Here is a 27,668-nt window from a genome sequence, read left to right on the forward strand (position 1 = left end):
AAACAATATTCTAGAAAGAAAGGCTCGGTTAAAAAGTTCTAAATAAATAATTACAAAGAAAAAAGAGGGAGAAAGGGATAAAGAGGAAAATGGGGTGGGAGTTGAGAAGAAACAGGCGGGTCTGTCCCACAGGGCTGGGTGGGAATTTTGTTTCCTGTCTGTCTGGGTTTTGATTTGCACGGGGGCGTCTCCGTGTCTGAGGGTGCTGAGAACACCGGCCTACCCCAGACAGCAAGGAGGGGGCAAGAAGGACTGGGGGTGGGCGTGAGCAGAATTGGAGGCGTTTCGAATTTCTTGAACCCTAGAATCTGGATTCTGGTGTCCTAGTCTGAGCTATTTTCCTTCTCCCTGCACCTACCAGCTCCTCCACCCTACCCTCTTCCAACACAAGCGCGCAGTTTTCCTAAGAATTCCGAGTCCGGAAGAAAGAGAAGCAGGCAGGCGTCGATCGTCCATCCCGCTTCTCCTCACTCCACCCGTTCCTCCTCCTTCACACCCACACACCAGGTGCCAGAGCTCTACGAGCCCTCGGGTAACTGAGTCAGAGCCTCTCCTACCCGCTAGGATATTGTTTGGAACCAACATTAGTACAGGGTTGTCCACCCTCCCCAGCCCCGGACCCCGAGGTTCTTGAGGGCTGGGACACCAAGGGCCCGGTTCTTCATCTGTAAAACTCCTCATAGAGTTGTCGTGTGGCCTGACTATGTTCCTAAGACTGGGAAGGAGCTCAGAACCCTTTGCTCTCCAGCCCCGGCGGGCGGGTCCGCGCAGTGCGCTCACCACCCCTCTTCGCGTCCTTCCCGAACCGCTCCCCTCACCCAGCCCGAGGCAGGGCCGCCAGTGGCACTCAGTAACCGGGGACTCTGGCCTGACTCTGTCCTCTGGCAAGACAGGGGATAACATTAATCGATGCCTGTGGTGGCCGCTATGCAACTCTGAGATGGCTGCGTAGACAGTCCCATTTTTCAGACGAGGAAATTGAGGCTTCAGTGCAATGCCAGCACCCCTGCACTCAGGCGCTCGGGTTTCCAAATCCGCCTGCTCCCCAATGCAGTGTTTCTTTGGAGCTCCCTTGGGGCCCAGAAGGGAAGTCTGGGGACAAGGGACCAGGAAGGTTCTCTATCCTGTGTCTTACGCCTGTCTCAGACTCCCAACCCCGACGGGGGTGTGTGGGCCGCCCCCGGGTGTGCGGCGGGACGGAGCGGGTGTCTGGTGGGGAAGTGGGAGCGCGGAGGTGCAGGGACACTCAGACCAAAAGCCGACAGAGACCCCCACGTGGGTCCCCAGCCCCGGGGGTGTTTGAACACCCGGATGCTGATAACCGAGGCCTCCAATAGGCTGCTGGGCGGAGCCGTGCTCCTCCTCCGACGGCCCCAGGACGTCGCTCAGAGTACAGCGGCTCCCGGGGTATCCATGAACCGTCCTGTGAGAGTGAGGATTTGGGTGGAAGAGAACCGGGACTCCTTCCTTCCTCCTGTCTGCAACAAGCTCCTGTGAGTCCCAGGCGCGCCCCGCTCCTCACCTCCTCCACCTCCATCTGCACCTCTCACCCCTGGACCTCCAGCTCTGATTTCCTTGACCCAGAAGCCTGCAGAAGAGGGGCTATCATCCTCATGGTGTCTTCAAGGGAGGGTATGGGCGAGCCGTTTGGGGTTCCACCACCCTGGTTTGTTCCTCTTTCTGACGACTCTGCGTGGAGATTGTGACCTTGATTTCAGAGGATGGCTGGGTGGACGAGGCTAGGAGAGTTACAGATAGCAGCTGGCAGCTCTGCCCCCCACGGCTGAGAAACTGCTCTCTCACCCCCAGTGACTCTCATGAGTTTGGGGAGGGTGGTTTTCTACTCCCCAGAATTACAGTGGAACCTACCTCTGGGGACGGCCCAGTCACACACCCCTACTCTTGTCCAGGAAGCAACTGGCAGAGAGTGAAGTCAGAGGATCATCATCCCCAGTGGGGAGATCTTGGTGTCTTGCTCTTTTCAGTTCTCCTCTTTGCTGGCAGATGCGTGCATGTGCGTGTGCGGGGACACACACACACACACACACACGCACGCACACACACACACGCATATGTACCTAAATTATATCTCGGTAAAGATGAGTAAAAAAGAAAAAAAATTCCTAGGCCCCCTGGCATCCCTCAGGCCAAAACCAAATTCCTTGGCTGAGCTCTCCAGGCCTGGGGTGACCTGGTCTGCCATCCTGATCCAGCCTTCTCTCCATCACTCCCCAAGACCACTCCCGCACCACCAGGACCCCCATTGGTTCTGGTCTCAGGGCCTCTGCACCCAACTCCTCCTTCTACTTCTTTCCCCAAGTGCTTCACAGCTTTAAGCCCAACAGTTTTGGGGGAACACAGTCTCATAATCAGACAGCTCTGTGGGGGGAGGGGGGTAGATAAAGGTCATTTTACCCCTATAGGAAGTGGAGCCTTTAGTTTGCTCTCCTGTATATAAAGCTCTTTAGCATAGTCCAAGGATCCTGACTGATAAAGAGATAGACCCACCGCCATGCCATTCCCCTATCGAGTCAGAGGATGTGGGGGATGCACACAGAGGGACACGCACACACACAAATACATCAAGACACGGATACAGAAAGACATAGGCACATGTCCAGTCTCAGACAGACACAGCCACTCTTGGATAGTCATGGGCACCCTGGGATGAGAGTAGAAGGGGACAAACATCAAACACTGACAAGGACAATGGTGTAGAAACAGTCTTGTTACCTCTCCCAGATGTACCCAGGCTCCTTTCAGGCTCCCCGACAGGCCACTCCTGTTTTCTCTCATGAGCTGATTTAGCACCTCTCCCCCTTCATCTATTGCAGGCATCAGAAGCAGCTCAAAGTCATGTTCGTCGGGGGCCCCAACATCAGGAAGGACTACCACATCGAGGAGGGTGAGGAGGTAGGCCTGCAGACTGCCCCACTGACTCAGCCCTGGGGGTAGAGGACACTTCCCATGCCAGGACCAGGGCCTATGAATAGGAGATGGAGTGGTCAGATGGCTGATGAGCAAAGGGAAATCAACCAAAATCACAGGATAATACTGTTGCCTGGAAGATGTAGGCACCTTTGACAGCTCCATCTTCAGAAAGAGCCCAGCCACTGCAGGTATGAGAGGCTCAGGCTGTTGGCATCACCCTCTGGACACAGGGACTGTCCATGCTCTAGGTGGGATGTCCTGGTCTCCTCCCCGCAAACCTTAATATGCAAGATTGGCCTCCAAAATGAGGCCCGAACACTGAGGGGGACCTGGGTGCTCCACTCTGGTCCCAGGAGCCAAGTTGTCTGGCAAGTGTTGGCACCGGGAGGCCCTTCCTTATCTAGAGAGCACAAGACACATCAGTTGCTGGAAGCTATTGGCAGAAGGCCGGGCAGGTGGAAGGGGGAATTTGCTATTTTTTACTGAATACTCTTTTGTACCTTGAATTTTGGACTGTGTTTCTATACTACCTACCCCAAAGTAAATAAACAAGGGTGAAATTAAGAGAAAAAGGAGGGACGCAGGTGGGTTCCAGCTATCAGAACCTCTGTTGACAAAGGATCAGTACGGGGGCCCCCTACCTATCTTCCTGGGGGCACTAGTGCTAAGGTTGGAGGTCCAGAGTCCAGCTTGGTCACCAGCCTCTACCTCCACTGCTGGTGACTCAGCCACAGCTGGGGCCAGAAGAATTACTCGCTCAACAAATATTTACTGAGCACCTACTGTGTCAGGGGCAGTGGGGGTGAGGATCCTGGGCCAGCAGAAAGCGGCTTTGGCAGAGCAAAGCCAGCCAACCCCTCACCTCTCATACTTCCAAGACCCACACCTCCCCTCGCCACTCTCTTCTCACACCACACCTCACTGGAGACCATTTTCCTCTGTGGAAAAAGCAGCAGGGAAATGCAAAACTGCGGAGAGAAGAGAAGATTGGGTTGGGAGTGACCATGGTGTTGGAGACTAGACGGGTTGCAGGGTGTCTCCTGTCTGCCTTCGTTAGCTTCAAGCCGCATATGTTGTCTTCTGGAGGCTTCCACCTGGTAGCCCTGGTCTCAGTGCCCACTTCTTCTGTCTTTCTCCTTCCTTTTGTCCCTTCCTGTCCCCTACCATCTCTACCCCATGTCCTACCTCGGGGTTTCCCCCACGCTGCTCTGGTGGATGAACCACATAGGGACCCAGGCCATGCTCTGACTTAACTGGGTAACTGACAGATGAGGGCTGGCCTAAGCAGCTGTCCCCACTCTGTAGGGACTCTCAAGCGGCTGAGGAAAATTTGGTGAAAGGTGGGTTCGTGACAGCTTGGTCCCATCCTGAAGCAGAGGAGAATACCAACCACAGGCTCTGGGAAGCCACAGGGCAGAGGGCTGGTACCCTCTCTGTCCCTACCTGTCCTCACCCAGCTGGAGCCCGGGGAGACTCCAGGCTGTGTTGTAGGAGCCACCCCAGTCCCAAGGTCCAAATCCATCCTGATGAGAGAAGGGGAGTCACTGAGCCAACTTTCTTCCTTCCTGAGCTCAACCCCGCAGGTGCCCTGGCTCCGCCTACCACACATATTCCACTTCCCCCAGTCTTTCCCTTTGGGCACATAGTGTGAGGAGGTTTGGGCTGGGAGTCTGCCTCTTCCTAATGATGCGATCGTGGACAGGTCACATCACATCGTCTCTCTGAGCTTGTTTCCTTGCGATACATGGGGACACTGGCTGTGCCTGGTGAATGTGTATAGTGTGTGCACACAGCCTGGTGCACAGTAGCTTCTTAATATGCATTGGTTCTCTGCACCCCCAGCCCCTTTCTGGCTTCCTCTGCCTATAAGGCCTTTTTGGGCCCCAGAGGCTAGATTCAATTTAATATCTGCCCAGCCAGGACAGTTAATCTACCCAGCCCCAGGCCCTAAACATCATTCACTTCTAAACGGAGCATAATTCCTCTTAGATTGCCCTCTGCTGTTTGGAATTTTCTGCTGTTCTGGGTCTGCACCTCTGCCCCCGGCCAGGCCTGTCCCTCACACAAGGGAGGCTCTGGGCATGGGAACAAGACTGAGGAAAATGCCACTTTTCTGTTTTTGTTTGATGGCTGCTAACATCTTGTACCTGCCCTGATGAGTTTGAATCTGGCCCAGACTATCAGACCCCCACTCCAGTTTTCTCTGATATTTGCAAGGCCCAAGGGCTATGGTCCCCTCCCTAGAGCTCTCTGGGCCCTTCTTCTCTCTCAACCATGGAAGAACCCCCACCCTCTCACACACATTGGGGTTTCCTCCTAGCTGAAGGAATCAGGAGTGGGCTTGCAGAATTGCTCCCTAAAAGAACCTGGTAGGTTTTTTCTTGTGTATTGTAAATATCTTGTATGGGTTATTTTTAATAATAAAAGTAAATAATTTTTTGTAGAAAACATGCAAAATATAAAAAAAAAACCAAATGTATGTTTCATCCATAATCCCACCACTCAGAGAATCCAACCACTGTGAACACTGCTTGCGTTTATACATGTCTTACTACATAATTAGAATCCTGCTGGGTGTAGCTTTGAATTTTGGTTTAACATAACTTTAGCATTTTCCATTTTCCCATCTTATTAACAGTTATTCAAAAATAGTTTTTAATGTCTGCATAATGTTTCATATTTTGACTCTATCATAAAATAGTGACATTTCCCCTCTAATTGTTACTAGCATTATTTTGCTATTCCTGCCATCACTAATATTAGCTAGAGGTTTATGAGTACTAACTATGTCATGGATACTTTGTGTACAGTGTCCCAGCAGACTTCACAGCAACATTCTGAGTCGACACTGTCATTTTATAGATGAGGAAATGGAGACATAAGAAAGCTAACCCAACTGCCCAAGGGCACACGGCGACCTGGCTGAGCTGAGGGCCAGGCGATGCTTTTAACTATCATGCATTGTGATGAAACAGCCATGTATGTACACCTCAAAGCGGGTGCATTTCTGATTCACTGCAGCCACCTTCCTAAAGATGGAATTATTAGGGCAACAGTATAAGGTGGCCACTGTCTTGGTTTGTCCTGGGCTTTTTCAGTTTTAGTGCCGAAGGTCCTGCATCCCAAGAAACCCCTCCAGCCGCCCCACAGGGGTGTGAGCTGTGAAGGTTCTTTCTGCCAAATTGCCCTTCAGAAGGATTGTGTCAACTTGTCCCTCATGGCAGACTATAAAGCCGCTTGGCTTGATTTCTCTTAGTAGATACTGACAAGAACTTCTACCTCCTCTAGCTCCGTACATGATAATAATAATAATTATTATTAAAACACCCCTTCAACTATTTGGCTGGGGCTTTTAACACCTGCGCAATGTGTGACTGGTGGAGAGAAAATGTGTCTGCCCCCTCCTCCTCCCATCTCCATGAGGGTGAGCTCAGTAAACACATTAATTAAGGACTTAGAACAGAATAGAGAAAATGCAGTAGGAGCCCCCCTCCCACCCCATCGCACCCCAGAGAGGTAGCAAGAAGTGAGTGCTCACATCCCCCGCAGCTTCCAGCATCACTGAGTCCACCATTTACATGGCTGACCTCCAGAAGGATTTAGACAGGCACAGCCCTGCCCCGTACCAGGGCATCACCGTGGCCAGAAGAGCCAACAGGCTCCAGATCTACATGCAGACTTAGGTCCAAACTGCGACTCCAAGACTGTTACCTTAAGAGAGCGGCTTTACTCTCTGAGCCTGTTTTCTTTTTTCTTTTCTGCATTATGGGACTAGTAGTACCTTTGGAAGTTGTTAAGATTTCGGATAATGTACAGGGGCTTGCACAGCCTCTGGGATACAGAGTGTGGGTGGTTCTCCTTACCTCGCTGAAGGATCACTGCATTCTCCAGTGAGCATCTCAGCCAGCCTCTTGCCCCCAAGCCAGACACCAGGTGTTTTGCGTCCTGGGTATTTTGGTCATCACCTGCATGTCAAGATGTGATCCTTGTGTGTCACCAGTATTTCTGTCTGTGGCATATGCCAGGGGAGGTTGGGGCCTCAAGGCGGGAGTGACAGAGCTGCTCATAAACTTCAAGGCCTTTAGGAACTTTCTCAGGTTTCTCAGTCAGAACTCAGGCTAAGGAGCTGGAAGAGGGAGTGGGGAGGGTCCAAGCCTGTCTGCTGTCCTGTCCCACAGTTGTTTTATCAGCTGAAGGGCGACATGGTTCTCCAAGTCCTGGAACAAAGGAAACACCGGGATGTGGTCATTCGGCAGGGAGAGGTGAGGCTGGGCCCGAGGGGGCCGGGGCAGGGGGGCGAAGGGCTGCCAGAACAGGAACCCACTGTGTCCACTCATCCTGGCTTTGGTTGAGGTATCGTCCTCCTGCCTTCTCCTGCCTTCCTGTCGTCCCAACCAGTTCTGGTCCCATCCTTGGGCACTTCTTCCTCTGGGCTACCCCATCATCAGCACAGCCCAACATTCCCTCCGGTTCTGGGTGATAGGCTGGGCAGAGAGGTGGGCTGGGCTGGACCCTGTGTGTACTGGGAGGCCCAGGATGCTGCAGGCACTGAGGTCTCTGTGGGAGATTGCAGCCTTATTGGCACTTTGTCCCCACCACTGTAGATATTCCTCCTGCCTGCTGGGGTCCCCCACTCTCCACAGAGGTTTGCTAACACTGTGGGGCTGGTGATTGAGCGGAAGCGGCTGAAAACCGAGCTAGATGGACTCAGGTAAATATGCCTTGTCTCGGGGAAGTGGGTGGCAAGCCTCAAAGGAAAGGGTCCTAGATAGAGCCAAGAAAGTACTGAGCCAGGTGGAGGCAATGGAGATCCTGTATTTGCTGGCTGATGGGGGAGGGTTAGGGTAGGTGGCGGGGTAGGTTTGATGATGCAGGGATGTTGTCTGTGGCACCCTTGGGAGCCCACTCAGTCTGAGGCCCTTCTGGCTGTATTTTTCCCACTGAGATCTACTGGTGGGGGTGGAGAGGGATGCCAAAGCCAAAGTCAAGCCCTCCTGGCCCAGGGCAGCCCACAACGCTGCTGCTTTTCCCAGCCTCCACCCCCCAGAGTTTATTCAGTCTCTGCTAGTGCGCCCCTCTGCTTGCTTCTCTGCCCCAACTCATTCTACAACCAGTGCTAACATTTGTATAACACTTGCTATGGGCCAGACACGGGGCTAAGCGCTTTATGTGTCTTTATTTATTTAATCTTCGCAATGATTCTATGGGGCAGGTATTGTTATCGTCTGTACTTTACAGGTAAAGAAACTGGGCACAGGGAAGTTGAGTTTACTAGAAAATGGCAAGGTGGCATGATAGAGAAACATGAAATGAGGGCCAGGACAGTCAGGATAGGAGTGGGAGTCAGCATCAGGAAGGGAAGGACCTCGGGGCAGAGACGCCTACCCTGTTTCTAGAGCTGAATTCCCATTTGGTTCTGATCAGTCATCCAATTGTTATTCTCTGAAAATGAAAAGATGATGCAGCCTGTAGCTCAGGGGGACATAGATTCTTCCAAAAGCTAAACTACTTTTGCATTTATTAACTAAGAAAATAAAAAATTCCCAACAAGTTACTGACATCTTCTGTTATAAAGGACTTTTTTTAGTGTTTCCTTTTTTTTTCTAATTAGCAAAGTCATACACATTCATTCTTGAAATCTGGAAAAGTCAAGAAAGCATAAACAAAATTAAAATTACCTGTCAGGAAAAGTAATAAGCAATAATAAAGAGAAAACAAAAAAATAAATAAACAATAATAAAGAGAAAGCAAAAAAAGCCGTCAGTCCACCAATTAAACCTAACAAAGCACTTAAACTTCCATCTTGTCTTTTTTCTATACATATCTGCACTTACAACATTGCAGTCTTATTGAAAGCATTAATTTGAGTTTTACTTTTTTTACATGAAAAACTCATGAGCATTTCTCATACTACTAAATGCTTTTCAAAAAACACTGTGTTAATGACTGCATGCTAATCTAGAGCATAATAACCTGTTGTAGAAGCAGATGCTTGGCTTTAAATTCTAGAAGAAATTTCTCCCGTGGGGCTTTATCTAGGGAGTTTTTAGTAATGGAGAAGACGGTTTCCTCAATAATATTTTTACAGCAAATTCAATAACAGATTTCATCTGGCTGCTTTTGACCTTTAATGAAAGCCAGGAATACAACATTAAAATTCCACTCTGAAGGCAATTTCTGGAGCACATTGCAGTCCAGTTATGATGCTTTCTGGTGGCCAGCTCCACCCCAGGATAGAATTTAGGATGCCTAGTGAGGCGGATGCACTGTGTGTCTATAAACCATCTCCCATAAACAGGGCCGCTTCTCTTTTTGGGGAGAAGTTGAAGAGCAGACAGAGCTGACCTGGCCCTGGGAGCTGAGCCTGGGCATCGGGCATTCAGTTAACAGATGTGATGCACACACAGGGGCCTGAGGCTTGGCCCCGGTCTTCCAGATACTCCTCAGGCCAGTGAAGGAGCTCACTGAGCCGGTCTGGGGACTTGGGTGGGCTTCAGGAAGTCCACTAGAGGCTATGTGTACATGTATGTGGAACTTTCTCCAGAGAAGAGGCCCAGCACTTTGGTCCAATTCTCAAAGGCATCCATGACCCCAAAAGGAGAAGGACCCCTCATCCAGGGGCATCTTCCACATGTTGATTCCTTAAGGTTCCATGTGCTCTCACATAGGGTTCTAGCGGGCAGGAAGAGCATCCAGCCATAGGCCCTGGATTCAAGCTCAGCCTCAGTTTCTGCTTTGGGAAAAATGAAGACACTTTTCACTGATGCTCTCTACACTTCTAAGACTGCCTTGAGTCTATCCTGCTTCTGGCACTTATAGGCTGTGTAATCTCTCCCAAGCTGCCCAGCTTCTCTCAGAAATCTATCCACTTTGTAAATGGTCAAGTTTTGGGAACCAGAAAGAGCTATGCACATAGGGTAGATAATAGCCTACTCACTTTGGGGGCAAATGCTGCTTCTTGGAGAGCCATGTGTGGCCACTAGGTTGCACTAACAGGGTGAAGCAAACAGCCAGCTCTGCAGGGCCAGCCCCGCCCAGATGTCCACACACACAGCCAGGCCTGAGAAAGGCTGCCCAGAGGCTGCCCAGGTGGAGAATTAGATTGCCTGTCCTTTGCTCTGGCAGGTACTACATGGGAGACACTGCGGATGTCCTCTTTGAGAAGTGGTTCTACTGTGAGGACCTTGGCACACAGCTGGCCCCCATCATCCAGGAGTGAGGCCCCACCCAGCCCCTGCCCCTCTTTCTCCCGGCTGGGGAGAGCAGACCCATCCAAGCAGCTCTCCAAGCAGCATCTGCCAACCTGGAGCCATCACACCTGGGATTTAGGGAGAAAGTCTGCTCTCCCAGGGAGGGAGGCGCTGGGCTGGAAAGCACCCTGGGGAGGCGGGTGCTGTTCCACTGGTGTGGGAGAGAGCGGATGGCCACTATGAGTTGTGTGAGGGCCCCGCAAGTGGGGGCCTATAACTGAGAGTAATGAGTGTGTGTATGTGCGTGTCTCACTAGCCGTTCCATCAGGAATGCTGACCCTGCCGCCCCCTTCCCATATGCCCCTGCAGGTTCTTCATCTCTGAGCAGTACAGAACTGGAAAGCCCATCTCTGGTGAGATGTCTGGAACCACCTTTCTCCCTACCACCCCTCTTTCTCAGAGGAGACTGGGTCTCGGCCCAGGGTACCACAGAGTCCTCTTTTGAGTACTCTGCCCAGTACTCAAGGCACTGGAGATGGCACCAAATAGTAACCCCATGTGGCTGCTGTGTCCTTGAGCTAGATCCAGAGCCCATTCTGGCAATAGAGAGCTGGGAGCCCTAAGAACTGGGTCTGCTGGGACTGGGTGGGCTGGGCCAGAGGACACTGACCACAGCTGGGCTGTGGTGCAGACCAACTGCTCAAGGAACCACCATACCCCCTGAGCACACGATCTGTCATGGAGCCCGTGTCCCTGGAGACCTGGCTAGATGGCCACCACGAGAAGCTGCAGGCAGGCACACCCCTCAGCCTGTTTGGGGACACCTATGAGACCCAGGTAATGCAGCCCTGGGCCACACAGGGCTTTCACCTAACAGCCCCAGGAAATGGGAACTACACGCATGTGCGCGTGCGCATGCGCGTGTGCACACGCGCGCGTGCAAACCCCCCCCTCCCCCGACACATTTCAGAGGTTGTAGACATGGGCAAATAGGCCTTCCTGTTTCTTTCCTAAGTCAGAGAATGATGGCTTTGCTATGAGTGGGAGCCTATGGAGGCTACATGGTCCCAGGCAATTTTTCTTTGCCTCCAAAGTAAGGGCTTGCCCCATCCAGTGAAAGGTTTCTAGGGTCTGAGGTTATCCCTCTGCTGCTAGGCCTTCCTGAGCCTTTGGCTAGCCACAGCCTTGGGAGCTGAAAGGGAGAGAGGTGTTTAGGGGTGAGGGTTTGATGGAGAGGTACACAGAGAGAGACCTAAACAAAGATGACCTTCTTTCATTCAACATTTATCAAGTGTCTATTATGTTTCAAGTTTTGGTAAAAGAAATAAGATAGAATCACTGTCTCAAAGAATGTGTGGTCTAGTAAACAGACAAGCTAATCAATAATTACCACAATCATGTGATAGGTTATTTGGAGAGAAGCTTTAAGAAGCCACAGGGTGATAAAAGAAGAACCCAGGCTGGGAGAGAAGTAAGAGAAGGCTTCCTGGAGGAGGTGATGTGTAAACTATTTTAAAATAAACACAGGAGTTTTCAAAAGAAAGTAAGGGAGTTGGAGAGAGCATTCTGTGAGGGAGAAGCTTGAGCAAAGGCCAGAAAGCTTGAAACAGGCTGGCACTGCAAGTAGTTGAGGTTGACACGAGCCAGGGCAGGGGAATGGGGGCAGCAGGCACAATTGGTAGACAGCTGGAGTAGCAGGCAGTGCCCAGGTCCTGGTAGGTCTCCTGGAATAGGCAAGGCACAAGGATCTATCATGGAGACAACAGAGCTTTGCGCAGGCATTGAAGTAGGGGATGACAAGGCCAGAGTAGCGTTTCAGAAAGATCACTGTCTCCTGTGTGGGGAGGATCAGGAGGGCAAGTGTGGAAACTGGGAGACCTGATAGGAAGCTTGTGCTCACTGTGCTTCATAATTTGCCACTGGCACTTACAATTTGAACAACAGCCCCATGGAGGGATGCTCACTAGATATAGACCTGCCCTTAGAGGCCTGGCCAGCAGACAGACACCCAAGCGTAGCAGGGCTGTGAGAGCAGGCACACACCACAAAGCACCTGCCGTCCATCACAGCAACATCATTCAGTGCTCATCTGGGCTCATGGCCCTGCCTTCCGTTTCTTTGTCATCCCTGATGCCACCTGCTTTGATTTATGCCAACAAATATCTACTGAGTCCCCCTCTGGGCCAGTGGGAACGTGGCCTGCACAGTACCTGTGGGCTTCCAGGCTGATGCAGGTCAGAGGCTCAGCATCTCTCTCACTCTTGCTCATCCCCTCCCATCTCCCTCCTGCTCCTTAGGCCAGAATCTCACAGAGAAAGGAAGGTGGGCACCTTTGAGGAATGACAGTTGTGTGCTATGCGGGTCTGCATTACATCGTGCACATGTGTGTCTGTCGCTAGTGTGCCTTTAGCAGGCATGCCTTCATGGGGATCAACAATAGTTGTGATGTGCTACAGAGGGACCAGATGTGCATGTGTGTATGAAGGGCAGGCATGCGTGATCCCAAATGGCAGGCAGGCAGCACCCATCGTGATGAAGGCAGCAGGGAGGCCTGCAGCCTGGGCAGCTTTGCTTTCTAAGTCCTGGACTTTGCTCTGCACATGGACATAAGACTGTGCTGTGCACCCCCCGGCCCCCGCACTCAGCACTCAAAGGACTGGTATCTGGGGGCCGGGTTCAAGGTCATCTCCTATATGGGGCAGGAAGCACCAGAAAGATCTGTGTCACTTTCTTCTAGGTGATCGTCCACGGACAAGGCAGGAGCAAAGGCCCGAGACTGGACGTGGACATGTGGCTGTGGCAGCTGGCAAGTGGGGTCCCCAGGAGAGGGTGGCACAATGCCCTGCCCATGTGGACCAGACTGCTTTTGGGCCTTGTGCTCCCATAGCCCAGACTGGCTCCTAGGGCCTCCTTACCAAGGCAGACTCCGAACAGCTCTGGAGGCCCAGTAGCCTCCATTCAATTCTCCTGCTCCTCTCCCCCAGGAAGGCTCCTCTATGGTGACGATGGGGGGACAGTGCCTGAGCCTGACCCCTGATGACAGCCTCTTGGTGCCTGCTGGGACTGAGTGAGTCCATGGGGAGGATTTTGCCCCAGCTGTGGGACTGCCCTCCTTTCCCTTGGATCCTCAGAGCCCAGCCTTGTCTGACCCCTGCCCACCCTTGTCTCCATAGATATGCCTGGGAGCGAGAGCAAAGCTCTGTGGCCCTGGCTGTGACCCAGGATCCCGCTCGCAAGAAGCCTCTGGAGTGATAGTCTTGCTATGGACCCAAAGCAGCCACAGGATGTGCCAAAGTACCACCCCTGCCGAACTGCTCTCACAGCGCCTGCTGCTTGTAGGTGTACTGCTGCTGAGAAACTCAGAGTCCTCTGCCACTGAACCCGGGACACCACGGTCTCTATCCTCCTCTGTCCTCTTGGCCCAGATGCCAGGCTCCTCAGGGGCCAGTAACTCCCCTTCTCCTCTAACAGCCTTCGCCCCACTGCCCTGCACAGTTCTGCCAGGTGGTCTGCTCCACTGCTTCTTCATCCTCTGTCCCCACGGGCTCATTTCAGCACTTGTCCGCCACAAAGATGGCCCTCTATAAAGGCTTCCTGTGAACGAGCACCTGTGGGTCTGCATGTACCCAAGCTGTGGTCGATAGCTGACCCCGTGTGCTCCTGAGACTGTGTATTGCCTGGGTACCAGGGCACCAGGTGACTGTAGACATGTGGAAGGTCTGTTGGGGGGGTGCACCTGCTTATAGAGGGGCTCTCATCACTGTGCATGTGGCCTGATCCACACAGGCTACTGTGCTTGTCCTGGGGGCACAGCTGGTATCACCTCTCTGGCTCTTTCTCGCTTACTCTTTTTACATAACTTCAAAAAATAGAATCTGTTAGGTCTTTCCCCCCACCAATAACAGGAATGATTTCTGCTAATTGTATAAAATATAGAAATACAAAAAAATACAAAATACCCCACTCAGAGTTAATGACTGTTAATATGCAAAGATTGTGATGAGCCTGTAGAGGGCATGAAGTTGTATGAGGAGCGTGGCAACAGGAGAGGGGTATCTGGCCACATCCCCCTGCTCCCCCTCGACAGTGTACAAAGACTCAGAGGGCTCCTGGGCCTCCTATGGGAGTGCTGGGAGCCGCAGATGCAACAGTGGATAGAGATGAAACATGGAACCCGTAGCAGGAGATCTGGGCTCGGTATCCTGACTTCAATGAGAAGCCAATGAGGGGTCGCACATGGGGTAACTATAGCTGGATCTGGGCGGAACAGGTCCCTGGTTAGAGTCAAAGCTTCTTCCAGAAAACTTAGGGTCTGAACCCTGTCTTCTGCACAGCTCACTGCTTTCGTATACTCCACTGAAGAGCAGAGGAGAGAGCCCAGCCTAACTTTTGAAGGGGCTTCCAGCCCCGAGGGATGTTGGGACCTTCCTCTCCTACAAGCAAAGAGAAAACACTGCCAGCCTCCCCCATATTTGCAAACCATCCAGGGGGGTGAGGGCAGAGGCCTGGCGCCTGCTCAGGCTGCAGCAATGTGTGGCTCTTTGGGGAAGCTGAGATGAGAACATGGAGATGTGCCATGGAGGCCCCCCTGCCTGAGTGTGGATGGACATGACAAGAGGGAGTTTGTCCCTAGTGCCTAATCAGAAACAGAAAATAATGATAATTACATCTTCCGTTTTCCTGAACACAAGCTCTGTGCCGGAGAATTCCCTAGAAGTTTTTACATACATTATCTTATTTACTCCTCACAGCCCTCCAGGTAGGTGGTAGCACCCCATTTTACAGATAAAGCTCAGAGAGGTTTGGAAAGCAGGCAGTTGTTTCCAGCCAAGGCCTGTATGTATTCAAAACTCAGACTGGATTTAAAAGAACAGCAACAGCTACTGGAAAGACACGTGGACCAGAGAAGAGAGATTTCAGAAAAGTAGGTCTGAGGATGACCTTTTACTTTAACAAGGTTATATATAAATTACGCTGACATATTTTAATTCACTTCTAATTGTACAGCACCATCATAAAGATTTTTCGGTCCAAAAAATAATAATAATAATAATAAAACTTCAAGCTGGTGGTCTCACCACCCTGCACTCTGTGGTCGTAGCCTGACTATACTCAGCTTTCGCCATACGGAAGTCCAGGGCAGGGGAGAGGCCTGGAGGATCTGTGGGAGAGGAGCCAGGGGCCGCTGTGCCTGAAACCCAGAGGCCCAGGTAGAGCTGGCAGCACATGGCATGCTGCTAAGTACAGCCAGTTGGCAAGGGTGAGTGTCAGGTCCTCGAACCTGGAACCACAGCCTCCCTTGGTGCTGTCTCATGTTGTTAGGAGCCCGAGGTCCTCATCGTTACCTGCAGGCTGGCTGCATGGGCTCACGAGAACACTGCAGTGGGACAGTAGGACTTGCACCTGTTCCAAAGTCAGCCCCAGCCTCTCACTCCGTTCCCTGCAGTGAATGCTGGATGAAGACAAAGGGGAGTAAACAGTGGACGGGGAAACTCGAGGATTCTTGAGCTTGTTCTGTTCGGGGGAGAAGCCCCCTGGTCCCCAGATTATGGCAGTAGAAATTGGCAGTAGAAAAAGAAGAAGGGAGCCCTCTGCCTATGGGATGTACTTTGTCATGTACATGAACTTGGGATCATCACAGACTTTGGAACCATCAGGAATCCGGAAGTAACTACAGCAGTAGGCACAGCACAGCCTGGTTCCCACAGGCCATGCACTTGATGGTCAGGTATAGACTGGATTCCCACCTCTCTCTTCCAGGACACTATCTGTTGGCTTCACAGTCCCTGCTGCCAGAGCTGGTGGGGGCAGGGAGACAGCCAGCTAGCCTGTATATATGATGGGGTTGGGGGGCTGTCCAGGATGGTCTGCATGATCCTGAGAGCTGTGAGTTGCCAGGCCCTGCTCCCGCCTTCAGCAAGCAAATGTCTGACCGGTCAGAGCTGTGCACACTCCCCCTCACCTCACCCCAGCTGGGCCTTCCTCCCACTTCAGGGTCTCTCTGGGCCTCCATCTCACCCCTGCCGAACCCTGCTTCCTCTTCTGCCAGGGGCAGCACAGATGCCACCCACCAGGCTGGTGTTCAGAGATGGGGGCTCGCCCAGTGCCCAGTACAGGGAGGGGGAGGAGGAGTGCTGCAGTTTCCCCTTTGCTAGCAAACAGGAACACTGGGTGTTTCTCAGTGTCTATGAGGATGCTGATGAAAACCCCAGGACACTGAGTCATTGTAGTGGCCAGCCGATAGAAAGCACTCATCTGTGAACACTCATGCAGGGGCAGAAAGACTCTGGAAACTTCGGAGGTCTACAGCCCAAGCAGCACATGGAATTTCATAACCTGAGCTCTTCCTCTCCCTTTCCTTCTCTCTCTCCCTCTACTCTGCCTCCCTCCCTCCCTCCCTCCCCAACTACCTTTACCACTACATTGGGGTCACAGGCTCCCTGCCTCCCTACTTCTTCCCCCAAGGTGTCTGCCTTCCTCGTGCCTACCCTGGGAGTGGAGTTCATCCTGGGGCTGGTGGGGAACAGCTTGGCGCTCTTCATCTTCTGCGTCCACACGCGACCCTGGACCTCCAACACGGTGTTCCTGGTCAGCCTGGTCGTCGCGGACTTTCTCCTGATCGTCAACCTGCCCCTTCGCATGAACTACTACTTCCTCCACGAGATCTGGCGTTTCGGGGCCGGCGCCTGCAAGGTCAACCTCTTTCTGCTGTCCACCAACCGCACGGCCAGCGTGGTCTTCCTCACAGCCATCGCGCTCAACCGCTACCTGAAGGTGGTGCAGCCCCACCATTGGCTGAGCCGGGCCTCGGTGTGGGCAGCCGCCCGGGTGGCCGGGGGGCTCTGGGTGTGCATCCTGCTCCTCAACTTGCACCTGCTCCTGACCACCTATACCAACCAGTCCTGCCTCAGTTACCAGCTGGGCACACGCCCCTCGCCCTGGCTTCACTGGCACCATGCTCTGTATATGCTGGAATTCTTCCTGCCGCTGACGCTCATCCTCTTTGCCATTGTGAGCATCGGGCTGACCATCCGGCGCCGCGGCCTCGGGGAGCAAGCAGGTCCGCGCAGGGCTATGCGCGTGCTGGCCGCAGTGGTGGCCGTCTACACCATCTGCTTCTTGCCCAGCATCCTCTTCGGCCTGGCATCCGTGGTGGCCTTCCGCCTGAAGGCCTGCCATGCCGTGAACATTTGCTCACAGCTCTTTCACGGCTCCTTGGCCTTCACCTATCTCAATAGCGTCCTAGATCCGGTGCTCTACTGCTTCTCCAGCCCCAACTTCCTCCGCCGGTGCCGAGCCTTGCTGGGCTTCGCCCAGGGCGGGCAGGGCCCAGCCAGTGATGAGAGCTTCTACCAGCCCTCCAACAGGGAACAGGAGGCCTCCAGGAAGGCAGAGGCTGCTGGGAAGCTGCAGGCGGAGGTCTCACTGGAGGTCTCGCCGGAGTAAGGAAAGGCCCTTCCTAGGACTGGTGTCTGCCAGAAGGGACAAGGTCACTCCTTGGACTGTTGCCAGCACAGGGTACCTCAAACAACTGGACAAAGAACATCTGCAGGAGCCAGGTGGGTTACAGGGAGAGAAAGGTTCTTGGCCTTACAGGGCAATGTAGCCCAAGTGATGTCCCCACAGTACAGGAAAGAGCAGAGGGCAGGCAGAGACAGGCAGGTGCTGTGGGAGCTCCAGCTCAGATAGAGGGCTGCACAGCTGCCCAGTCCCTGGTCGGAGTTGGTTACTATGGGAGCAGAAGTCTTGCTTTAGAAATTGGACAGCTGTATTTTCTGTGATCTCTAGTTTGTTCCTTTCAATGCTAATAAACCTCCTTCTGAAAATGCAAGCCTGTCTCAATCGTTCTAAGGAACTTGAATAATTGTCTTTGGGTCTACCAGGCCTGGCATCAGTAGCGTTCAAAGTGGGTGCCCCAAGATGAAGGGAAACAGGACAGAGAGGGGAAGCTGTCCTTCCACCTTGCTCCTAGAGACCTGAAGTGTCCCTTAAAGGCAGAACGCTTTGCTAGGTGAGGTCCTCAGACAAAGGTGGCCCACCAGGATCCCTGGGAGGCCTCTCTCTGCTCCCCCTCTGGCCTTCAGTTCCCCTTCTGCAATCCCAAAGTCCTGCCCAAGGCACCCAGGGCTCTGCCCTACTCTCCCCTGGGACGACTTGGGGATCTCCAGCCTTGGAGGTTACCACCTCCACACATTCCTGGCTCAGCTAGCCCCAACTCCCACCCCCATGGCTTTCCTCAGCCTCAAGTGCACTTCCTTGGCCCTGGAACCTGTGGTGGGAGCTACATACACTAACGGAACAGGACCCCAGGTGAGAGCAGGGGCCTCGGGGGCACCAGATCTGGCTCACAGCTCTCCCCCAACACTATCTTGTCCACCTCTTTCTGTTCTATTCATTATGCCTATGATTAGTGTCTGAGACCATCTGGGCTAACCCATCCATTGGCCTGTGTCCCCCAGGCAAAGGTGTGTATCTGGCATGAATCAGGATTTTGATGTTTTTGGGGGGGAGTAATGGTTGGCCTTAATGTCCACAGGGGAAGTCACAGGGCGGGGCATAGCATTCAAGGTTCCCAAAGGGCTACTTAGAGGTCACTAAAGCCCCAAACATGCACCTCCTGAACCCCGTGTATCTGTGGTCCTGACCCCCTCAGGAAATGAACATCTCCTTTCAACACACAAGCCCATCCTGCTGCGGGAGACAGAAGGGGCTAGAACTGGTTCTCTACTCATCACCCCAGAGGCCTCTAGGCCTCTGGTATGGGGTCTGATGATGAGAATCAAATCCTCTCTCTTCAATTTCTTTAGGAGTTTTAATCTACTTAGTCCAAACTTCTCATATCATGGACAGGGATGCTCTCCATCTGTTAAAAGTCTTCAGGAGTATGATCTTAAGATATCAAAGATGACCAATTTTGCATTTTGATCAGTTAACTGGTAACAAACACTGCGGACAGATGGGTGAGCGAGTATGGGAGATGACCAGAATGGAAAACAGTCTGTATTCCAAGCAAGGGCCTAAATAAAGGCAGTGGCAGAGAACATGAGGGGCCAGAGAGGCACAGCCCAGGTGAAGATGAGAGGTGACTGTGGATGATGGGTAGATGGTGACACATTGAGGATATAGGAGGCAGATCAGGCTGGCAGGAGCAGATAAAGAGTTAAGACAAGCTGGAAGGGCTTGGAGGACCTCCAGGTAAAAAGGTACAATAGCACATTTTGGGCCGAAGACAGGATTTTAGAATCTTCGTTACTAATTGGGAGCTTATGGAAATGGATGGGGTCACCAGGGGAGAGAGTGAAGAGGACTAAGAATCATCCTTTTAAAAATCCCCACACGTAAGAAACACACAAAGGAAGACCCAGTGAAATGCCCAGAAGAAACCTTTAATATGAAGAAAATCAGGAATGTAGCAATAAAAAGAGCATAAAAGGAGTCAACGCAATCTCTTTGCCGAAGAGATTGCCCATTAAAAAGTAGAAAATAAAGACACCTTTTATGAGGGTAAAAGCCAAACATAAAATACCCAGACAGACTTCAAAGTGCCTCATGCAAGAATAAAGCATTTTCGAAATTCCTAATTGCAAACTGAAGAAAGTTGATCTGAAAACTACAGTGTGTGTCTGCCACTGTCTGGTCTTAGATTTAAACCTGGAAGCTTTTCAAGAAGTGATAGACAGTCATTTGTATAAAATTTAGTAATATGCAAAACATGTTCTATATTGGTTACAGATTCATAGATATGTATTAATTACATAAGATCATGCACTGGGATGATAAACACCACATTAAAGAGAGTACTTGCTTCTGAAATGGAGGAACATGGGAAGGGGGTGTACAGGTGACTACCACTATATCTAAAATTATCTTTGTAAAAAAAAGCTGAAAAAATAACTATGAGCAGTATCTGAATGCTACTTAGCATTGCTCTGGGTAGAGAATAAAGGGGTCAGTGCCATGAACCAAGAAAAGTAATATGACAACAGCTTCAAGTGCTCAAGAAATGGAATGGCTAAAAATAGTATTGGATTTGGCAATTAGGAGGTCACTAATGCCTTTATTGACAGCAATTTCAGTGCGTGGGGGTGGGGGGAGGTGGTAAAATGGAAGCCATAAAGTAGTATAATGGGTTGAGGAATTAATGAGATTTGAAGCAATGGAGACAAACTTGTCTCTCTCAACAAATGTGCCAGCAAAGGAAGAGAGACAGTAGCCTCAGGTGAATCTAAATCGAGGACAGCCCACTGTGGTAGTTTGATTGCTCTGTTGTTTTGTTGAGTGGATGGAGAAATTTAAATCTAGTGGTAAGAGAAGGGAGAGGTGAAGATGAGGGGATAAGGGAGAGAATGATCAAAAAGCAACAATAAACACTCTGTCCCAGGCCCTGTGCTAAGCACTTTGCAATTTATTAGCCTTATGAGGTAGATACTATTATCCCATTCCACAGATGAAAAAACTGAGGCACAGAGAGGTTGAATAACTTGCCTAAGTTCATACAGCTAGCAAGGGGTAGTCTGGTCTGAGTCAGGGCATTCTACTGCAAGGCCCTCAGAGGGGCGGAGGTCAGGGAAGGAATGGATTCACCACGAGGGGGCCTGAGGGTCTTCTAGAGGCCAAGGGGTGTCTTCCTGGGCTGGTGGGAAGGCACTATCACATGCAGTCAGTCTTGGGGTGGGGGGGAAGATAGGTGAAGGGACCCTTAGAAAGCTCTGCTCTCAGGGGGTGAGGGCTTAGGGAGTGACAAACGATTGGAACAGCTGGTTCTGGGAGTAAGAAAACAAGCTCCTGAAGAACATATAAAAGGGCCAAATAACAAAATGAGCAGCCCAAAACTACCTGGTGAGCGAGGCACCCACAGCTCTGGGGACGCGACAGTCCCTGCAGGTTATATGCCTTCCTCCAGCCACCCACTGCAGTCCAAGAGCAAGATCAGAACAAATGGAAAGGAAACTTTAGCCAGAAGAAACACCTTAGGAAATTTGACCATAAAAACCCCGTCCTGGTTGGTATGCCTTTGGGGGCAGGGCATGGGACACTCTTGAGCTCTACAGATGAGCTGCCAGAAAGAGGCAGATATTTGTCAGGATAAAAAGTCGTAACAAAAAGACACCAGGAACTGTGGGGCATCTGAGGGATTTCGTGTGGGCGGGGCTGCTGTGTTCTACCTTGGGACTCCCTCTGCTTCCACGAAACCCTCCAGTCCAACCCAACTGAGCTCTCGATCCCAGAACTCCTACAAGTACCAACACGGCCTTAGGTACTTTTTCTGTTCTCAAGGAACCTCACACGTGTGTCTTGCTTCTCCAGCGAAACTCTTGAAAGAAACTCGGTCTCTCCCTCTTCCTCCCCGTCTTAGTCTCTCACAAATCTCAGCAAACAAGGGTCCCAACACAGGCATACTTCACAGTCTGGGCTGGAGAGGTCCTAAGTGAGCCTGCAGCAGCCCCAGACCAGACACCGAGGCAGAGGTTACACTGCAGTCAAACCAATAAAATGCGCAACAGAGAATAAAGTCTGCTGTGTAGGCTTCAGCACTCAGGGCCTGGGAAAAGGGAATGTCAGGCATTTGGATCAGGCTCCCTTTACCTTTTAAGTTAACTCAGACATCTCTGCTTCTGACTTTCAGGCCTGAGGAGGATGGTGAGAAGAGGGTGCTGGGCTTCCATCTGTGGAATGTGCAGCTCCTGTGTCCACTCCATTTGCACAGGCCTCCTCTCACACAGGGCATAGCACACTCCCTCAGCTCACCCTCCAAGAGGCCCAGCACACGTCCCATGACCAGCACTGGGCAGAGCAGTGCAAAGTGGTTGATGGGGAAATGTCTACCTGTTGCTCCTTTTACTCTTACCTCCAGGACCAGGGGACACGAGGTCAAAGGCCACCTACTGAGGTGACCTGGCCTCACAAAACCTCCATGTCCTCAGGATGTAGCTTATGAGACAGAAGAAAATGCAGACCCTGGGAAGGGCATCTGAGAGTCTCAGTGTGGCTGGGGGGGACATCAGACTAACTGGCCTGGCCAGTCATAACTCTCCAAGGCTCATGCGGGGGTATGTGGTACCTGAGACAAGGGACACCTGATGCTGAGGGCTGGGGTGGAGATGTGCCAAGATGTGCCAAGCCACTGTCCCAGCAAAAGGACAGCATAAAACCAGGCATAATTTCCAGAAATTTATTGGAAACACGATACAAATCGATTAGTAGATGGCATCTACTTACAGACAGACAGTCCACACTGTAATATCACACTGTGAATGAATTATCCTGGGGGAACACTCATGACCGCTGGTGCGTGGTCTGGGTCAGTGTTCTCTGGCAGAGAAAACCAGAGACTGGGGGCAGAGGAATGGGCAGGGGCAGACAGAAAACTGGGACACAGCTCTCCTGAGGGGCATGGTGAGGTGGGGTAGCTAAATGGATAAATTCCCCCAAAGGAAAACAGAGGCAACTGTTAAGAATAAACGCCTTCTCCCTCCCTCTCAAAAGCACTTTCCCCTCTAGGCAGAGTGAAAGAATCCACAAAAGCCCAGGGGATAGTTCCTCCCTCTTCCCTCACCAGGGGCTTAGGACACCTCGGGGGTATGAACATCAGGCTTGGATATGACACAGAGCAGACCCAGGTCATGCATGCCCTGGCCTGCTACCCTCAGACCTGCTCCTTGCCCCACCTCCCTTTTGCTGAGTAGGGCTGACCACTGCAGGTTGCCTGTCCCAGTGCCCCCCGCCCCAGGTCAGCTGGCTTCCAGTTGGGTTTAGCTAACAAGAAGCAGAAATCTGGAAGGCACATGGTAGGGAGAAGTCAGGCCACTTCTCCCCCTCTCCGCCTGGGGGGTTGTTTCTGGCAGGGACCATGCCTCCTCACGGCTGCAGCTCCCACCAGACAGGCCCTCTGTGGTCCCAGGTTCCTTCCAGCATCCCTGTGCCCCAGATTCTAGTAACATGGCCTCCGCTGTGTCCCACCAGACTTCCCGCTCTTGCTCTCCATCTCTGGGTGGACCCCTGCTCCCTTGTTTGGCTTCTCAGCTTTTCTTGTTTCTGTGCTAAACAGTGATCTGGATTTCAACCCCTCTGTTTTAAACACACAGAGTGGCTTCTGTTTTCCTGGTTGGACGCTGACTGATAGAAAATGGGCTGTGGGAAAGATGGACTTTTAAGAGACATGCTAAGAAACCGGTCTGCTGTCCTCTTTTCCACCACCTCTAGGAAACCAGGGTTGGGGGAGGGGGGCGATGACGGAGAAGGAGACAGAAGACAACTTGCAGGGCTTCTGGGTCCTCATCCAAGGGAGCACAGACCAGGCTCAGCGCAGCACCCGCTGGGCATGTCAGGTGTGGGCCATGAAGACAGACTCTGTGTGTCCGCCACACGCGCTTACTGCACAACAGTGACACACCACTGACATACACGATGGCAACACTGTGGCCCCAGAAAGGGGGTGGCTGGGAAGCCCTCTCAGCACCAAGCGCTCGGAATGGCAAAGACAAATGTTAGAGGCTCCTTGGCGTGTCCTTCCTCCATTCCCCGGAGCGTCCACTCGGAATGCTGGGGGACTTCCCAGAGGTAAAGTGAGAGCATAAGATCTTAGTCAACATCCTCCTCATTGGAGGCTGGGGATGCAGAACCAGGAGCTCTTACAACAAGGTGGAGGAAGAGCTTTCTTGGTTCATGGGACTCGAAACGAGCTGCACTCGTCCCAAAGCTACATGTGACCTGGAACCGGGGTGGGCTTCCCTGTTCTGCCTTCAGACCTGGCCTGGCCCCAGTCTCCAAATCTCCTGGGTCCTCTCGCAATGAGCAGAGAGAATGAAGCTGGCAGCAGAGTCACAGGCCAAGTAACTGTTTCTCTAGTCAACAGTCACCATTTCATGTGGGTCAGGAGAGGAAAGCAGAAGAGTGAGGGAACTGTTCCACCTTCTGCATCCATGTGCGACAACAAATCCAGGGCAGGGGCACAGAGACAGCTATCCCAGCCTCTTTCTTTAGAGAAGTATACACCACGTGGCATGTAATGTGGACAGCCAGTTATCTCCTCTCCCTGGGTCTTTTCCGAAGGGGCTGCTTTGTGGGGAACCCTAAAGGCAATGTCTGCCACCTCTTCCCTGCGCACTGAGCACCTCTGACACAGGCCCACCCTCGGGGCCCCAAGCCAAGACTCAGAATAGCTCCAAGAGTTGGCAGTGGTGAGAACATCCCCAGGTCACCCCCGCAAAAGCCTAAGATGAGAACCAACTCCTCCTCAGAAGAGAAGCCACGAAGACTGCAAAACCGCAAACATTAAAGGCAGCTCAAGCTCCGAGCATCGCCTTCAGCCAGCAACATCGCATTCTCTTTGCTGAGCTGAACCCAGCTCTGAGGATCTGGATATCTGGAGTGGATCGCCATTTCAGTGGCACCTCACTCTGCCTGGGGATGGGACGGGAGAGTGGTGGGGAAAGGGGTCAACTCAATTGTAGCCACTCTGTTCTGCAACCACCTGGCTGTTTGGGGTACATACGATCAGCCATCCGGCTACCTCCCAGCTGCAGATCCCAGGGACGGCTGGGAGGCCAAACTCTAGTTGTCTTTCACGGTGCTGTGACCCTGGGCCCTGCAGCCTGCATGGCAAGGGAGTGGCCAGATTCATGTGTGCTAGGGTAGCCAATGGGGCGCTAAGTTATTCCTGTCCCTGCGGCTGTGTGTATGAAGCCACAGAGCAGCTGGCCTATGATGCCAGCAAGGGCTGGTGCTGAGAACAGACAGGAAGAGCCCAAGCTGGTGGAAACCGGATTGCAGGCAGGTCTCCGGGGGCCTTTGAGCTGAAAGGGTGGGGGCTCATGGCATCCTACTCATAGACTCACCTGCAGACACAGCTCTGTCACTTCACCCTGCTAGGCCAAACAGATTCTATCTGCTTGAAATAAACCTGGGTGATCTATGACTTGCTAAAGGACCAACCCAGATGCAGTTCCTTATCAGCTGGTCTGGCTGTAAGGGAACAGGACAGTATGCAAATGGCTTGTCACAGTGATACACAGCTTGGCTCAGTTTAAACACCCGCTCCTGTGGGAGGTATCTAGGACCAAGCAGATCAAAGTAGAACACTAGTCTCTCTTCAACGACAAAATACAGATGATATGAAGAGTTTGCAGGCTTACCAATGACAGTTTTCTTATCATTTGTCAGAACCTCAGGTCATTCTGTTCCTTGGAGGGGTAGAGGAGGAGGGTCAAATACAGAATGCAGGGGGTAAAGAGGAAAATTACTCCATTAAAAAAAAAAATAAGTATGAAGCCTATTGAAAAAAAGCCAGTGACAGTAAGAGCAAGGACGGGGGAAATATTGTGAACTGCATAAACACTGGCACATGTGTCAGGGAGAATCCTCAGAAAGATGCCATGTCCTTCCTGTACACGCTCATACAGCGTAGGACGGAGCTGACACATGCAGGGCAGCAGGGGCTCTGAGCGCTCAGCTGCTCCACAGCGCCGGGAGCTACTGTGCCCAGGGGGCGCAGTGCTGGAGAAGGAAGGAGGCGGGGTGGCTCCCTCGTCCCCTCATTTCTTGGGCAGGTCCCGCTGGGACAGCAAGGTCTCTGAGAGGAAAGCGAGGTGACACAGATTCTCACACGGAGACTCATCTTTTGGGACCTGCACTCCTACAGTTTCTTCCCCTGCCCCATCCAGGCTCCATGGGGCGCATATGGGGGTCTCCCGTTGAAATGGACTGGGAATGGGGCTGCCTCCTTCTCAGGCATGGCTGTGAACATCAGCAGGACAGTGTAGCAAGTCTTGGATTATAGGATGAAACAGGGATAGCTCAGTCTGACACGCAGCATGTGAGTTCTGGAAAAGCAAAGAAACGGGGTCAAAGTTAGACGAGTTCCATGGTGGAGGCAAGGTGAGAGGAAGGATGGAGCTAGCCCTCCCGCCACCACCATCACAATCTTCGAGGAAAGGAGTTGGGCATGAACTGAAATAAAAGTTCACAATGTAGTTAAAGGCTGAACCAATGGAAAGTTTAATTAAGGCCAAGAAAATATGTGAATGATACTGAAGTATCCTTAAAGCTTGGTTTTGGATGGGCAGATTTAGTCATCACTGGCAAGGGGCTACGGCACACCTGGCAAGTACTCATATGTTTATCAAAATGACATTGTGGAACTTCTGTGACCAGATGGTAAGGAATGGAGAACACCACTGGCTGGAGGAGGCACAGCCTGATCTGAGGTAACCATAATTAATCATAATGATATGGGCACTCAGACGCTTGGAGCACAATATTTTGAGGAGGGGAAAGAACCTCAGTACCCACAATATCACGGTGTTCCTTATTCCCACTCCCTCCACTTCTCCCAAAGACCTTCAACTCTCCTGTCCCAGAGTTGGGCACCTATAGACTCTCAGTAGAAACGAGTAAATGAAAAAGCAGAAGTGGCTGCAAACCATATCATCACCACCTGGTATTACTCAGTAGGTTGTGAAAGCTTTGGTTGGTTATTAAGAAAGTGGCTAAGAGGGAAGTGGGGGTTGTTTCCTGAGATGGAATCAGATGCTCGGTCCAAGGCAGTACTCAGATATTCTCTCCCACCATGCACGCCACTCTGCAACCAAGAGAAGACACAGGGACGCTCACCTTCACAGCCTCCCGCCATCCTGAGGAAGGTCTGCAGGATGGAGCAGAGCTGCGCCTTCACTTCATGAGCCTTTCTAGAATAAGGGAGATATATATACACAGCCTAGTATTTGATACGGCTCAGTAAATATGTGTTAAATTAAAAAAAAACAACATCACATAATTAGTTTAGGACTCAGGCTAAACTTTGTTTTATTGAGCCTACTGTAGATTATGTAATAGCCTTATTTAACTTTAACCAGAACCTTATGTGGGTGAGAAAGGTTTGGAACTTAGTCAAGGTCACACAGCAAATAAATTGAGGAGTCAGGATTTGAACTCAGATCTTCTTAATTCAAGTCAGTTTTTCCTACTACACCAAGCTGCCCGTTCTCCGTCCAGCCCAGTAAGAGCATACTGTCCTCTTTAGTGTCTAAATTAAGGGTTATATATGTGTCATTATCTCTCAGAAGCCTCTCTTTTTGCGGGGATAGAAGATGGCCCCTGGCATCCGTTTGTCCAAACCCCAATGGAATTAAGCCATCTGCCAGAAGAGCTACGTGTAATAATCTCTCAAGTGTCTGATCTGCCATGGTAAATTGTGCTTTCTTCTATTAGTGCTAAATTCACCTGCTCCAGTTTCAAAGCAACCCTCTCCCCACAGTAGTTCAGGATCTGACGTCCTGGTTCATACCTACCTTCTTCACATGGGCCATAGTTTTAGGTGAGGAGATATGCTAGCTCTTTGCATTCTGGGCTGAAGAATCCCAGTGCTCAGGGGGATGCTTAAATCAATTGGTTTCTGGGGTTGGTCTTTACTTCCCTGGGGCATCAAGATCTAATACCTATGTCCCGATGGCTTGCTCAGACATTTGTGTCTGTTCTTTCGATGGATGAGTTGAACCTCTTCCAAAGAAGAGTGTTTCTCAGGGACCCAATCGCCTCCCTCTGCAGTTT

General features: G+C 51.6%; 3 protein-coding genes across 7 annotated transcripts in view; 2 read left to right on the plus strand and 1 right to left on the minus strand.

Moving 5' to 3' along the window:
* Positions 1-1,280: 1,280 nt before the first annotated feature.
* HAAO (3-hydroxyanthranilate 3,4-dioxygenase) lies at positions 1,281-14,867 on the plus strand. Of its 2 annotated transcripts, none has more exons than XM_039887290.1 (10): positions 1,281-1,493; positions 2,835-2,913; positions 7,110-7,193; positions 7,536-7,642; positions 10,057-10,146; positions 10,491-10,534; positions 10,813-10,958; positions 12,859-12,927; positions 13,106-13,188; positions 13,295-14,867. In XM_039887290.1, exons 1-10 carry the CDS (start codon positions 1,312-1,314, stop codon positions 13,371-13,373), a joined length of 963 nt encoding a protein of 320 aa, XP_039743224.1. In that variant the 5' UTR covers positions 1,281-1,311; the 3' UTR covers positions 13,374-14,867. The 2 variants fall into 2 exon arrangements, with proteins under 2 accessions (XP_039743224.1, XP_039743225.1); XM_039887291.1 differs by having other exon boundaries at positions 2,835-2,901.
* Positions 14,868-16,240: 1,373 nt separating this feature from the next.
* OXER1 (oxoeicosanoid receptor 1) lies at positions 16,241-17,963 on the plus strand. The gene has a single exon (XM_039887300.1). The coding sequence runs from the start codon at positions 16,389-16,391 to the stop codon at positions 17,565-17,567; it is 1,179 nt and encodes a 392-aa protein (XP_039743234.1). The 5' UTR covers positions 16,241-16,388; the 3' UTR covers positions 17,568-17,963.
* A 4,316-nt stretch (positions 17,964-22,279) lies between these two features.
* MTA3 (metastasis associated 1 family member 3) overlaps positions 22,280-27,668 on the minus strand; it is a 136,515-nt gene continuing 131,126 nt past the window's right edge. For 2 of the 4 annotated variants that reach the window (XM_039887293.1, XM_039887292.1), the window contains exon 17: positions 22,280-25,942. In XM_039887293.1, the coding sequence (XP_039743227.1) occupies positions 25,917-25,942 (26 nt within the window). In that variant the 3' untranslated portion in view covers positions 22,280-25,916. Of the gene's footprint in view, positions 26,807-27,668 lie in introns of all 4 variants that reach the window. The other 2 variants (XR_005658265.1, XM_039887294.1) reach the window with 2 other exon arrangements.

This window comes from Pteropus medius, unplaced genomic scaffold, assembly GCF_902729225.1.
Source record: "Pteropus medius unplaced genomic scaffold, Ma_sr-lr_union100, whole genome shotgun sequence".
Classification (NCBI taxonomy): domain Eukaryota; kingdom Metazoa; phylum Chordata; class Mammalia; order Chiroptera; family Pteropodidae; genus Pteropus; species Pteropus medius.

Excerpts from the sequence above, each read along its gene's own strand:
- HAAO (XM_039887290.1), top strand. The coding sequence starts at position 1,312 with ATGCTGATAACCGAGGCCTCCAATAGGCTGCTGGGCGGAGCCGTGCTC. Across the intron at positions 10,147-10,490 it reads CTGGCCCCCATCATCCAGGA|GTTCTTCATCTCTGAGCAGT; the intron begins GTGAGGCCCCAC and ends ATGCCCCTGCAG. Across the intron at positions 13,189-13,294 it reads TTGGTGCCTGCTGGGACTGA|ATATGCCTGGGAGCGAGAGC; the intron begins GTGAGTCCATGG and ends TTGTCTCCATAG.
- OXER1 (XM_039887300.1), top strand. The coding sequence starts at position 16,389 with ATGCAGGGGCAGAAAGACTCTGGAAACTTCGGAGGTCTACAGCCCAAG.